Raw genomic sequence first — 14,720 nt, 5'->3', positions numbered from 1 at the left:
CACCCCCCCAGGGAAGGAATTACAACACATGTGTGTGCGTGGTTAGAAGCAATTTTATGGACTGTGGTAGCTACTGGGGGAAAAGGCAGACATTGCGGCTGTCTGGTGCATTTCTGGTAATTAGCGGAGGGATGGGGAATTAGCAAGGTGTTGACAGCAGATATGGGCTGAATCATCTTAAAAGGGGAAGAGGGAAATCAAATGGAAATGAATGTGCAGAACGGCAGCTGTGATATATGAGATTCCTTGCAAGCGGTGCTGTTTTGCAGGGTGCCAGAACTTCACCCTGAATGCCTCCCTTGCTCTCTTATAATGGCGCCCACCTGAGAGGTGCCGGAACCTAGTTCTGGTGAGTTCTGGTGAGTTTGGGATGGAAACCGTGCCCCACCCCCCCGCTTGCAAGACATTTGATCAAATACAGTGGACGCTCAGGTTGTGAACATGATCCGTGCAGTCTGCGCACACGTGGGTCATGATTCGGCGCTTCTGCGCATGCGCAGAAACCTGGAAGTAACGTGTTCCAGTACTTCTGGGTTCGGCATGGTGCGCAACCCAAAATCGCGCAACCCGAAGCGTCTGTAACCTGAGGTATGACTGTAAACAGAAAAGCATCTTGTGGACCTTAAAACGTCTGTTCTGGATGCACCCAAACACTGCAATCTGTTCCCCAAACGCCTCTCCATTCTCCTTCCCTTTGCCACAGAAGCACCAGCATGCCTTGCCGACCTGAATTAGCCAGACATGTGTCCCCTGATTTGCTCACTGTCATCTTTATGAACCAGCATGTCAATCCTCGCTCCTGCTCAAAACCACAGTGCAATTCGCCTGCTAACCCAATGTGATGTTCTGTGCCCGAACGGCCAAGGCTCCTTTAATATTATGATTCCTGACCCACGTTGCACATGCACACCCCGCCCGGCCAAGGGAACTGGTTTCCCAGTGGATGATGAGAGCAGGCAAGAACTGAGGTCAAAGGACTTTTCGAAAGGCTCCCAGAAAGCATGGTTCATTTGAGACTGACGATAGACAGGAGCAGAGACGTTCAAGCTGCAGAAGGCCTACTGGCCTTGATGTCAATGCTCTCTGGCAGCAGTGCTTCTGAAACTGCAGGAGAGAGAGAGGCTCTTGCTTGTGGTTTCCTACAGCCATCTGGCGGGTCACTGTGAGAACAGAATGCTGGACTAGATGGGGCATTGGCCTGAACCCCCGAAATGAGAATTGGAAATGGAGGAAAGGAAATTATTAAAAGTCGTTTTGTGTGAATGGCTTCATAGGATCGGGTCTAAATAATGCAACGTTGAAAAAAGAAAGAAAGAAAGAGAGAGAGAGAAAGAAAGAAAGAAAAAAGGAAGGAAGGAATGTGAATAATCAGAGGATGTGTACCCAGGCTGAGACCCTACCTGACAAGACAGAAGTACTGTTTTGGGGGGACAGGAGGCGGGCAGGTGTGGAGGATTCCCTAGTCCTGAATGGGGTAACTGTGCCCCTGAAGGACCAGGTGCGCAGCCTGGGAGTGATTTTGGACTCACAGCTGTTCATGGAGGCACAGGTCAAATCTGTGTCCAGGGCAGCTGTATACCAGCTCCATCTGGTACGCAGGCTGAGACCCTACCTGCCCGTGGACTGTCGCATCAGAGTGGTGCATGCTCTGGTTATCTCCTGCTTGGACTACTGCAATGTGCTCTACGTGGGGCTACCTTTGAAGGTGACCCGGAAACTACAACTAATCCAGAATGCGGCAGGTAGACTGGTGACTGGGAGTGGCCGCCGAGACCATATAACACTGGTCTTGAAAGACCTACATTGGCTCCCAGTATGTTTCCGAGCACAATTCAAAGTGTTGGTGCTGACCTTTAAAGCCCTAAACAGCCTCGGTCCAGTATACCTGAAGGAGCGTCTCCACCCCCATTGTTCAGCCCGGACACTCAGGTCCAGCGCCGAGGGCCTTCTGGCGGTTCCCTCAATGTGAGAAGTGAGGTTATAGGGAACCAGGCAGAGGGCCTTCTCGGTAGTGGCACCCGCCCTGTGGAACGCCCTCCCACCAGATGTCAAAGAGAACAACAACTACCAGACTTTTAGAAGACATCTGAAGGCAGCCCTGTTTAGGGAAGCTTTTAATGTTTGATGCATTACTGTATTTTAAAATTTTGTTGGAAGCCGCCCAGAGTGGCTGGGGAAGCCCAGCCAGATGGGCGGGGTATAAATAATAATTTATTATTATTATTATTATTATTATTATTATTATTATTATTATTCAGCTTTTTAGCACAGCCCTCCAGAGCTCAGTCTGGCCCTTGAGACTCTCTCCAGAAAACATCCCTTTCACCAGCCTGGCTAGATTAGGGTACGTTGAATTTTTCCAACTCTCAAATTACCCAAATGCGGGGTGTTAAGAAGCTGTAACACGACTTGGGAATATTTTGGCGAAACAAGTCCTGTGGAGGAGAAGCAGAGGGCAGCCTAGACGTGGATAAGGCAATGCTAGGATAGTTCAGGAAATGCTTTGAGTCTCACAGGGGGTGAGTAAGCCTTATATTTCCTTCTCCACCTTAACAAAATGCGGCTGCAGAGATACCTGCATCTGTTCACCTGCAGGAGGAAAATCAGGTTAGCAGAGGCCATTTTCAGTATGGTGCGGCTGGGGAACCTGAGGGGTAAAGGGGCCCAACCTTTCTCTTCAAATCTTCTGTGGGAAACTGCAGCCTCCAAGAAGTGCCTTTTGTAAAAGGGGGAAGCTGGAAACATTGAACAGAAGAAAACTCTGCATGACTCAGCATCACGGGCAGTTTGACCCTGAGGAACAAAGCAATGAGTAAGGCATGGCCTGAGGAGAACAAAAGGAGTGAGAAGGTGGTATGAAGAAGACTTCAGAAAGCTGGTGTCCGCTGGATGTTTTGGACTACAATGCCCCATCAGACCCAGCCAGCAGACAAGGGCGACTTTGTGTGTGTCTGCCTGCCTGTGTGTTCTGACAAGCAAGTGAGACAAGGCCTTGACACCTCTAGGAGGAGGTGAAACCTCATTCTGGCTGAGGTGTTGTTGCCAGAGCTTCTGATTATTTCCGGTAATTAAATCCAATTTCAGTGATCTAGGTTTTCAAAAGGGAAGGCCTCTTGGATCTGAGAGAGGGTCACACACAGGGGCGTCTTACCCACAGAGGCTAGTGGTGCCAGGGTGCCAAGTTCTGGAGGGTGCCAGGGAAGAGGTAGAGGCTGGATGCGGCGCCTCCCGGCATCAGCTTGCTGCCCTCACCCGCTTCCACCATGCCGTGCTGAAGCAGCACCATGCCCGGAGCCTCTGTCTGCCATGGCCACTGTGGCATGAAGTGGCCAGCTGAGCTGGAAGCCGCCGCGTCCAGCCTCTTCCCCTGCCGAAGGAGCCGCCCTCCAGCCAATGCCCACCTCCTCCAGCCCCGCTGGCAGTGCCATCCTCCCTAAAAATCTCTGGGGAATGGGGTGTGTGTGTGTGTGCCAGAGGGAGCTTTGCACCACGGCGCTGGATATGCATAAGACGGCCCTGGTCACACACCCTCCAACATTCCTCTGATGAAAATTAGGTTGTTGTTGTTGTTTGAATTTATATACAGTGGTACCTCAGGTTACATACGCTTCAGGTTACAGACTCCGCTAACCCAGAAATAGTGCTTCAGGTTAAGAACTTTGCTTCAGGATGAGAACAGAAATCGTGCTCCGGTGGCGCGGCGGCAGCAGGAGGCCCCATTAGCTAAAGTGCTACTTCAGGTTAAGAACAGTTTCAGGTTAAGAACAGATCTCCGGAACGAATTAAGTACTTAACCTGAGGTACCACTGTACCGTCTTATACCCGGGGGCTCAGGGTGGTTCACAGAATAAAATCAAGATATAAAACCACAAAATACCTAATAACAGTGGCGTAGCATGGGTTGTCAGCACCCGGGGCAAGGCAAGTAATTTGCGCCCCCTAACCCGTGGATTTGCGCCCCCTAACCCTAACCCCCAGATGTTGCACCCAGTGCGGCCGGCCCCCCCTGCACCCCCCACGCTACACCACTGCCTAATAAAAATAAAAACAGTAACCCAGTAGCCCTCACCCCACAAAAAACACATTTTAAAAGGGCATAGGATATAAATTTGATCAACCAAAGGCCTGGTTAAAAAGGAACATTTTTGCCTGGCACCTAAAGGTGTATAATGAGGGCGCCAGGCGAACTTCCCTGGGGAGAGCATTCCACTTGGAGGGTCTGCAGCAGACAGGGCATAGTCTCCGGTGGCACTGATTCAATAATTTCCACATTAGTGCCAATCCTGCTTTTGTCAAGAAACAGTACCATCCATGTTGATATTAACAGTGGTATCCATTTAGTCATACTCAGAGCAGACCCACTGCGATTAAGAGGCATGACTTACTTAGGTCCATTAAGTCAATTGGATCTGCTCAAAGAGTATAATTTAGTTGGCTGCAACCATAGGAGCCAACTCCTAGGGGCAGAAGTCCCTTTGGCCCCCCCCCCAATAAAATACTTGAGGGCACCCCCAAAGTTGATGAGCATTACCATTCAAATGGTGTGTGTCTTATGATCGATTATGCGGGATGGGGCTTACTCGCCCCCCTCGCAATATTTTATTCAAGTCGGCACCCCTGCATGGGTCTCATTTTAATTTTGAGAAGTGAGTGCTTTCTTCATTTCTCTCCCCCCCCCCCCAGTTGCTCGCCTCCAGCCCCAGAAGCTTGCAAAGGACTCAAGCCCTAGAGCTGCCCGTTCTCGAGAAACCCCCCTCTCCCCCCCTGTTCTCTGCTCCCGGCGCGGCACGTTGCGCGGAGGTCCCGTTGGTATGCGTTTTTACGCGCCAGACTCCTTTTGCGCGCAGCGGCGTCCTGGCGGGGTTGCTTACTAACGCGCCAAGGTCTCCGCTTCTCCCCGCTTCGCTCCGGAGGAAGCAGGCGCACGTGGACCAGCCAGCCTTCCTTATCGGAGATGGGGATGGCGAGAAGCCCGAAGGCGGACGGCGCGATAAGCCTTATCTCCCGGCCGGGCTCGCTCAGTCGACCGACGGAGCTGCTTCTCTAATCAGGTGCGGGAGGAGCGGAGAGGCGCCGCCGCCTGCGCTCAGCCACACGTGGCCCGGGGAGGAGGGAGCCCGATGGCGCGCCGCTCTCGCCCGGGCTGAGTTGGGCACGTCGAGGCTAGTAGGATCCGTCGAGGTTGTTGGAGGCTGGGCAGAAGGAGGGGGGGGGCGCAGAATAGGCCAGGACCCCACTGAGAAGTAGGCATGGGCGTAATCAGGGGGCGCAGCTGCCCTCCCCTAAATCAAGTCAATAAATAACAATACTTAAACTAAAAGTAGCAATTGTAGAAAGATAGTTTTCATGAGCACAAAAGGAAGATAAAACAACTGTTGAGACATTTCAGCCCAAAGCTGCTCATGGGCCAAGAGGGCCTTCCCAAGCACAAAAATTATTGAAAAGCATTGAAAGTACTCAGTTAATTGAGGTTGTGCCCTCCTCCCCCTTATGAAAGCTTGCTTCCCGCAGTGGGGGTATTTTCTACCTGTGATTTCCCAAAAAATTCAATAACTGCTTTAGGGGTGATCTAGAAAAAGCTCGACAACTTTGGCTGCCACCCCTCTAAGAAAAATCCTGGCTACGCCCATGAATCTGCGAGACAAGAGACATAGAGGATGGTGACAGGTGAGTGTCCTGGCCTCCCCCCATAAATCCTGGCTATAGCCATGGAAGTAGGGGTGCCAACTTGAATAAAATAATGGGGGGGGGGAGGTAAGCCCCGCCCCACATAATCACATGATTCGGCACACAGACACCATTTTAATGGCAATGAATGTCCATCACCTTTGGGGGGTCCCAGCCCCCCTCAAATATTTTACTGAGGGGGGCTGAATAAGGCCTTTAGAAGTTGGCTATGATGCTGAGAAGACTTGGAAGGAGAAAGCCCTATGGAAGAGGGTCTGTCTGGCTTGTAGAAGCACTATGCATTACCATCTTAAATAATAATAATGAATAGCAATAAATGCTTGGAATAATATTAATAATCTGGAAAGGACACCAGCACCAGAGTCTAAATCACCTCACTTTACTACCAGCTTGGGGCTTGTAACCCTGTCCTCATGTTTCCCACACAAACCTCACCTGCCTTGCTCTCCATCAGCAGGTAGTTTCAAAGGTAGACAGCTTCTGGAGCTGTTGTTTCCACTGAACTATGGCTAACTCCAACTGCTGGTAGGCTTGCAGCCTCCATGAATGCATTGAATCTCTTTTTGTGTCATCCAAACCAGCTCTTGCAGCAGCAGATTCCCACCAGTTTTGCCAGCCCTGAAGTGCTTCCTACGGATATGTCCTGAACTCGCCGTCCATTTATTTCATTGGGTGATCACTAGGTCTCGGATTAGGAACAAGGAAGGGTGTGGGGGAATATCCACTTTTCCCATTCTGCCTCTGAGCATGCGCAAAATAAAATCCGTCCTCAACGGCAGTATCACATGTTCAGAATTAGAGACAGTGGTTTGAAGGCAGAGGTTGTATCCTGAATGGGTCCCAGTACCTCTGTTTTAAGAAACTATTAATAGAAATTAAACCCTGCTTGTTTGATCATCCCAGATGTGTGTGGGCTAGCTATGGTAACACAGAGGTGGCAGAATGGCAACATACACATGCTCAGAAACACTTTTCACATAACCCACAACTAAGCCTTAGCAAACCCTGAGGCTGACCCCCATTTTATATTAAGTCCCAGGGCTTCCAGAGTCCTCCTGGAACTCTTCTGAGACCAGGTGTACAGCCTGGGAGTCATTTTGGACTCACAGCTGTCCATGGAGGCGCTGGTCAATTCTGTGTCCAGGGCAGCTGTCTACAAGCTCCACCTGGTACGCAGGCTGAGACCCCACCTGCCCTCAGACTGTCTCGCCAGAGTGGTGCATGCTCTAGTTATCTCCTGCTTGGACTACAGCAATGCGCTCTATGTGGGGCTACCTTTGAAGGTGACCTGGAAACTGCAATTATTACAGAATGCGGCAGCTAGACTAGTGACTGGGAGTGGCCGCTGGGACCACATAACACCGGTCCTGAGAGATCTGCATTGGCTCCCAGTACGTTTCCGAGCACAATTCAAAGTGTTGGTGCTGACCTTTAAAGCCCCAAATGGCCTCAGCCCAGTATACCTGAAGGAGCATCTCCACCCCCATCGTTCAGCCCAGACACTGAAGTCCAGCGCCAAGGGCCTTCTGGCTCTTCCCTCATTGCGAGAAGTGAGGTTACAGGGAACCAGGCAGAGGGCCTTCTCGGTAGTGGCGCCCGCCCTCCCATCAGATGTCAAGGAAATAAGCAGCTATCCTATTTTTAAAAGACATCTGAAGGCTGTTTAGGGAAGTTTTTAATATTTAATGCTGTATTGTTTTTAACACTTGATTGGGAACGCCAGAGTGGCTGGGGAAATTTGGCCATATGGGCGGGGTATAAATAATACACACACACACACACACACAAAGGCACAGGTTCTGTTATACTGTGGGGACTAGAGACTTGACTTTTAAAAATGAAATCAAAGCAGACCTTTTCCAGGGGGCTCAAGTGTTGTGACAAGACAGCAGCAGCAGCTCTTTAGAAAGTAATGGATGCTGCCCCTTATATGACCTTCAGAATCAAGGCTGGCAGAAGTGCCAAGGTGCCAGCTTTTATGTGCTGGCTGCCAGGATGACCCCCACGTGCCCTTCTGGTGGTATGATCTGTCAAAAGTCTCCCATCGCTCAGCGGTCCAGCAGCGACTGCCTTTGATAGTCAAAGTGCCTGGGTTTTGGACTTGGGCCATGTCAGAGAACGGCTTGTTCCGCGGATGCAGGAACTTGCGAAGACAGCAGAGGAATGCGGGGCGACAGCTTGAAGCACTTCCTACTCCTGCGGCTGCGGCTCCAGCAGCAGGCAGAGCTCTTGCCAAGAGGAACAAGGGCTGGCTAGCTGCAGATTTCCCCTAAATGCCAGCCACCGGTGCAAGAACGAACCCCAGAGCTAGTTTGGGATTTTGTGCGGCATTGTAGAAGAATAGCTGGGTTCTTGCTGGTGAAGCCATAAGTAAGGCAGATCTGGGCTTACCTAGTATGTTATAGTGCTTGGCAATTGCAGTTAGCATACCCTCCAACATTTCTCCAATGAAAATAGGGCCATTCTATTCCATAATAGGGATGCGGGTGGCACGGTGGGTTAAACCACAGAGCCTAGGACTTGCCGATCAGAAGGTCGGCGGTTTGAATCCCCACGAAGGGGTGAGCTCACGTTGCTCTGTCCCAGCTCCTGCCAACCTAGCAGTTCGAAAGCACGCCAGCGCAAGTAGATAAATAGGTACCGCTCTGTTGGGAAGGTAAATGGCGTTTCTGTGCGCTGCTCTGGTTCACCAGAAGCAGCTTAGTCATGTATACCTGCTCCCTCGGCCAGTAAAGCAAGATGACCACCACAACCCCAGAGTCAGCCACGACTGGACCTAATGGTCAGGGGTCCCTTTACCTTTACCTTTATTCAATAATAATAATAATAATAATAATAATAATAATAATAATAATAATGCTCCAACCATCTGACTGGGTTGTCCCAGTCACCTTGGGCAGCTTTCTGAGAAAATATGCAACAGTGATTTTAAGGAGGTCAACAACAGCTTCTTAAGAAACGTGTTGAAAGAAAACATCAAATACTGTAAGCATGTGTGATACAAATCCTAAAAAGCTGTATAGCAGGGATAGGCAAACTCGGCCCTCCAGATGTTTTGGGACTACAACTCCCACCATCCCTAGCTAACAGGACCAGTGGTCAGGGATGATGGGAGTTGTAGTCCCAAAAAATCTGGAGGGCCGAGTTTGCCTATGCCTGCTGTATAGAATGACAAGGAAACGAACTTGGTTTGTGTTAATAAGAATGCCTGGCATCATATTTGCAATAATAGTCTGGAATTTTGTTTATTTGTCACCGGACAAATCTTACTACCCAGATTTCTAAGTGGCATTATACACCCCCCCCCCCCGCCCAAGAAATTAAAGAAGGTTATAGGATTGAGAAGAGAATATTGACAAAAACATTGTGGAAGAAAAGGGAAGATAGTTTTCCATATGTGGTGGAGATATCCATGCAGAAATCTTATGGATTATTCATTTCGTGATAGGTTATAATCTCCTAGGTACTTCAGAGGCCCTGTTGTTGGGTGGAGTTTTTGAAGATTATGTAAAGGAGGGACTTTCAAGGCATTATTCAATATTTCCTGGTTGCAGCTAAAATATGATTGACAAGACTCTCTGGAAAGATGTTAAAATCCCCGAGGTGGAAACTAGGTTGTTGAGAATTTGGGATATTAGAGCTGCTAAGAAGGCAGCAAATTATGTTAAATTGAGAGAAGCCGGAGTTTTTACCGATGCTTTTGTTTAAAACGGCATCTGTTTCATTGTCTTCTGAAAGGAGATCCTATCCCGGACAGGTTTTGACTTTCAGTGATACGGTGTAGATTTAGGAAGAGTGAATGTTTGGATTACAGTAAGAACAAAACAAGGCAATAACAGTAACAGACATGCAGTACAATACGTAGTTTATTTTTGCATGGAAGCATTTGCCTACATTGAAATAATATATTGTACACTGCTTAAAGTGGTCCAAGAAAAGGACCACCCTTTTGTTTTCTAAAAGTTGGAAGAGAGACAAAATGTAAGAACATATGAATTCCTATTCAGGGTGAGATCTATCTATCTATCATCTATCTATCTATCATCTATCTATCCATCTATCTTAAGGTTACCAGATTTTTTCCAATGAATCCGGGGACACTTTTCAACTTCAGTGGATTTTGCTGGGGGACTGTCCCTGGGAAACAGGGATGTCTGGTAACCTTAATCTATCTATCATCTATCTATCCATCCAGTGCTTTTTTCCTGGGGGTACGCCGGGGTACGCATACCTCTAAACATTTTGTGGATCTGAGTTTGGCCTCATTGAGGGGCAGTACAGTGGTACCTCGGGTTACAGGCGCTTCAGGTTACAGATGCTTCAGGTTACAGACTCTGCTAACCCAGAAATAGTACCTCGGGTTAAGAACTTTACCTCAGGATGAGAACAGAAATTGCGGGGTAGTGGGAGGCCCCATTAGCTAAAGTGGTGCTTCAGGTTAAGAACAGTTTCAGGTTAAAAACGGACCTCTGGAACGAATCAAGTTCTTAACCCGAGGCACCACTGTATTTCAATATGAGTGGGAAAATGAGAGTACCCCTAAACATTTTTAAAGAAAAAAGCACTCTATCTATCTGTCATCTTTCTATCTATCTATCTATCTATCTATCTATCTATCTATCTATCTAATCTCCATCAAACCCTGTGCACTGTCTCTGATACAGAGGCTAGGCACATGCCCTCTGGTAGCTTACAACCAGGGCAAAATGGAGACAGCCACCACCTATCATTTTCCTCTGGCTGGTCTCTGGGAGTGAATGCCAAGGCTTCACTTGCTAATTTCCTGCATTTATCTCGATTTCTGCCCGTGCTATTGACTATAGCAGCTTTCCATGAGCGTGAGCTTCTGTGTTTGTTATGCATCGCATGGCAGGGAGGAACCGAGCAGCAGCTCAGGATCTCACTTCCCAACCTCCTCCCTGTGTTTCTGTCCCTTGCCTTGCCTTATCTTCCTCGACACCCCTTTCTGCGCTAGCTAGCTCTCTCTGCTTTCCAAACACTCTGCTATGAGATCTCTTAGCCTCCAGCATTCAGCCCTGGTGTTTGCTGGTCCTTTGCCAGGCTCTCAACCTGACCCATATGAAAGAACCATCGTTCTCCTGAGCCTTCGCTGCAAAGCAACTGTGACCTTTTCCCGCCGGCTTGGAATCCTGAGAAAGTACTTCACTGGCAATTCCCCTCCCCAAAGCAGTTTCAGCTCAGTTTTTTTTTAATGGACCAACACATCTGCTTTTCATACGATTCCCTCCACCTCTGGGCTTGCTGCTGTCTTGACCATTGCATCATGGTTTCGCTGGGTACAAAGTGGTGATCTTTCCTGCATAAACAGATGGTCCTTGATGGCATCTGGAATCAACTTATTTTCCCCAACCGTGTGATGGATGGTGAGGTCAGTGGTTGGCCATTTACTCAGCAGTGCACAGGGCAGGTGCAGGTGCTGGCCAAGGTTGCTTGGTAGAATCAGAGAATTGCAGAGTTGGAAGGGACCATGAGGGTCATCTAGCCCAACCCCCTTTTTCGTGGGTTTGAGCCCCCTTTTGCCCAACCTGGGGCTCAAACCCACAGCCCTGAGATTCAGAGTCTCATGCTCTACAGACTGAGCTATCCCAGCTAAGTAGAAAGCTATGGTCATTTACATAGGCTTACAATGCACTTTTGCATTTAGCTTGATATCTCATGTTTCAGGATGGGCATTGAAAATAGGCTCCTGGGCTGAGCCCTCCCTCAGATGGAGCCATGCACAAATCCAATTGTGGAGGGGGAGGGGAATTCACCAGCAAATCCTCCTGGTTTTTCTTTTATTTGTTTATTTGCTAACAAAATTGATATGCCCACTCGGGTGCAAAGTTGTCTGGGCCTCTAATGCAAACATGCTTCCAAAATTCCAAACGGCTTATCTTCTCGTTTGACTCGCCACCCACACCCACTTCCTTACACGAGATTGATTTTGAGATTATTGTTTTTAAGGGATGTGGGGTGGGGGTAGGGGGAGGAGAGAGGAAGATGTGAAGATACTGAATTTAAGAAACTATTTGTAATCTGACCCCAGGTTTGCCTACCTGGGAGAAAAATCCCACTGAACACAAGAGGGCTTACTCCAAACCTTGAGGTTTTGTTTTTTGTTTATGAAAGATTTTCTTGATTTACAAAAGTGTGTGCAATCTCTCTCTCTCGTATATATTTTTTCCCCATGTAACATTTTTACAAGTCAGTTTCCTTTGTTGAGACATTGGGAAGAAAATGTCTCCTTAATCTGAAATAATTGTGCAAAATCTCTAGCACATGACATGGGATCAGCCATTTTGGCATTCTCTTTGGAGCCTTTGCCACAAACTCCCAGTCCTACCTGCCCACTCTCCTTGGAACCTCTTTCCCCCCTCTCTGTTCAGTGCCTGCCAATATGCATCTTTTACAAGGCAACTTTCATCCGCAAAGGCCTTTTTATTGTGCTCACAGTAAGCTCACCACACGATTCTTAACGTTCCCATTTCACAGATGACGGAACTGAGACCGAGGGGCTTCTACGAGCCCAGAAGGCATGGGCCCAGGAGCCCAGAGGCAAGATTTGAATCTAGGCCTCTCCCACATTGAAATCCAGCTCTCTAGCTTCCCGGAACGTGAGTGCCACCCCACCCTCTTCCCTGTGAAGCTGGGATCCCATCGAGGAAACGACTCACCTTGATAAGTTTGCAGCGGATCTGGGCCGAGACCATGTGGCTGTTGCGCAGGTTCCCCACGCGGAACATGAGGCATAGCTTCCCATCTCGCTTGGAGATGACCGCAGCGCGGCTGAACATGAGAGTCTCGGCTCTTTTCTTGGGCTGGGACATCTTGATGAACATGCAGCCAATGAGGAAGGCGTCCACCACCGAGCCCAGAAGCGACTGGAAGAGGAAGAGCACGATGCCCTCAGGGCAGCGCTCGGTGATGTAGCGGTGCCCGTAGCCGATGGTCGCTTCTGTCTCGATGAAGAAGAGGAAGGCCGAGGGGAAGTTGTAGACGTTGGCCACACAGGGGTTGTGTCCGGGGCTGTGTCCATGGTGCATGTCCAGGTCTCCTCGCAAGTAGGCGATCCCCCACCACATGGAGGCCATGACCAGCCAGGCCACCGTGTAGGTCAACAGGAAGATGAGCAGGTTCCATCGCCACTTGAGGTCCACTAAGGTGGTGAAGAGGTCCGTCAGGTAGCGGCTGTTCTCGCTGCCCAGGTTGCCGTGCTGGACGTTGCAGCGGCCATTCTTGTCCACAAAGCGCTGGCGCTTCCGCCTCGCCGACGTGCCCACCACGGCCTGGTATTCATCGCCGAACTTCCTGCGCACCACTGACATTCTGGTGGTGAGGAGGAGAGCTTGCCCTGTAGGCTTGGCACGTCCTCCTTGCCTGCACCGGAGAGCAAAAATCGGACTAGACAGCCGTCTCCGCTGCACACCCAGGACTTAGGCTTGTCTCCTCAATTCTGGATTATCGTCTCGGTTTGCTGGGAGCCAGTTTGCTCAGTGCATGGTCTGGGCTGAGCGCCGTGGCAGGCGAGGTTGGCAGATCTCTGGGCTGGTGTTGGTAGGGAACCCACTTCCCTTGAGCTGATTCTGGACCTGTACACCGTGCTGGGTAGCAGAAGCTGGACCCCGATGGCCAGACAAGAGAGCCCGAGTTGGGTTGGCTGCTTAGGTGGTCACTTTTGTATTCTGGTCATGACTGATGCCAGGATGCTGGCTGAGTTTGGGTGGTCCGTTTGCACGCTGGGTGTGTGTGTGTGTGTGTGTGTGTGTGTGTTTCCTCGCTGGCTGCGGGTGGCAGCACCAAGGTCCGGGCTGGCAGGGCACTACTGATGGTCACCCCGGGGGTTTGGATGGGCAGCGATTCTGCCAGCAGGAACCGATTTCTACTTCTGCGGACCTTTCTGCTGCTGCTGGCGAGGGTCGTCCGGGTCTCTCTTGGGGGATTATGAGAACTGACCACACGCACACGTGGCTTCACTGCCTTGGGTTGGGATGTGCGGTCCACACGGGCTGCCCTCGAGGGATCCCTGGCTGGATCCTTTTGTTTTAACCGGGAAAAGCAGCCCCGCCCCCCTGGAAGCGGGTCCCTGCCCCCGGGGGCCTGCGCCCCGCTCCGGGAACCTGCCCCGTCGTCCCGCCACCTACCTCGGAGGGAACTCGCCACTCTCTTGGCAAAGAACGGAGCCTCCCCGACGCGTTGGGAGCGGCGTCTTCTTTTGCAGGGGCGGCTGGGCGAGCGCAGCGGGCTGCCTTCTTGGATCCCGCGGGCTTGAGCTGCCTGGGCAGCGGCGATCCGGAGGGATGGAGAAAAGGGAAGAAGGAGAAGAGGCTTTGCAGAGTCCTCCCTCTCTCTCCCTCTCTCTCTCTCTGTCTCTCTCTCTGCCACCCCCACCTTTTCCCTTTCTCCTCTCCAAGCTCCTTCCCCCAGCGCGCTGGGATCAGGAAACTTAAACCTCTGCGGAGGTCCTTAATTCTCCAGCGCATCCAGAAACTGGGCTGCTGTTGCTGCTGCTGCGGCGGCGAGGGCGAGCAGGCGGGCTAGCAGCTCGGAGGCGGCTGCTCGGAGAAGTCCCCGCTTTTTGCTAAACGTGCAGGAAAGCGGAGCTGGCGGAGAGGGTGTCGCCGCGACGCCGCCTGGCGGCCGCCGGAGCCACTACAACAGTCCTCTCTGCGCGCCTCTCCCGGAGGCTCCTGCGCGCAACTAGCATCTCTCGCGTCTGCCCGCGTCCCGGTCTTTGCGGCGGCTCCCCGCGCCCCCGGAGCTGGGGAAAGGAGCCCCTCCGGACGGTGCCGGCAGCTGCTGATGCCAGGAGCCGCCGGCTGAGCGCGGAAGGCGGGTGCTTGCAGCGGGGAGTGGCTCAAGTCCCGCGTAAGAAAGGGGTCGAGAGGAGTTGGAAGGAATTAATTCGGATTGAGGTCTCTCTCTCTCTCTCTCCCCTCCCTGCAGACGCAGAGCAGCGGAGACTGACGCCTGGGCTGGTGAGGTGAGAGGGGGCGGGACCCGCGGCTCCTCCCATTTCCCCCAGATTCCCC

The 14,720-nt window shown here is 50.9% G+C and overlaps 1 protein-coding gene and 1 long non-coding RNA gene across 2 annotated transcripts in view; both read right to left on the bottom strand.

Annotated features, from left to right (window-relative positions):
- Nucleotides 1-14,634, bottom strand: part of LOC310747861 (G protein-activated inward rectifier potassium channel 1-like) — a 35,972-nt gene extending 21,338 nt beyond the window's left edge. Inside the window, exon 1 of the mRNA XM_083583178.1 lies at nt 12,366-14,634. Within this exon, the coding sequence (XP_083439304.1) occupies nt 12,366-13,016 (651 nt within the window). The 5' untranslated portion in view covers nt 13,017-14,634. The remainder of the gene's footprint in view (nt 1-12,365) is intronic.
- LOC310748254 overlaps nt 1-14,720 on the bottom strand; it is a 90,692-nt gene that overhangs the window by 26,716 nt on the left and 49,256 nt on the right. The gene's annotated exons all lie outside the window — the stretch shown is intronic.

The sequence above is a fragment of the Podarcis filfolensis genome, assembly GCF_964270895.1.
Source record: "Podarcis filfolensis genome assembly, chromosome: 13".
Lineage (NCBI taxonomy): Eukaryota > Metazoa > Chordata > Lepidosauria > Squamata > Lacertidae > Podarcis > Podarcis filfolensis.
Note: the sequence above shows the minus strand (reverse complement) of the source record. Positions and strands in the feature narration are given on the sequence as shown.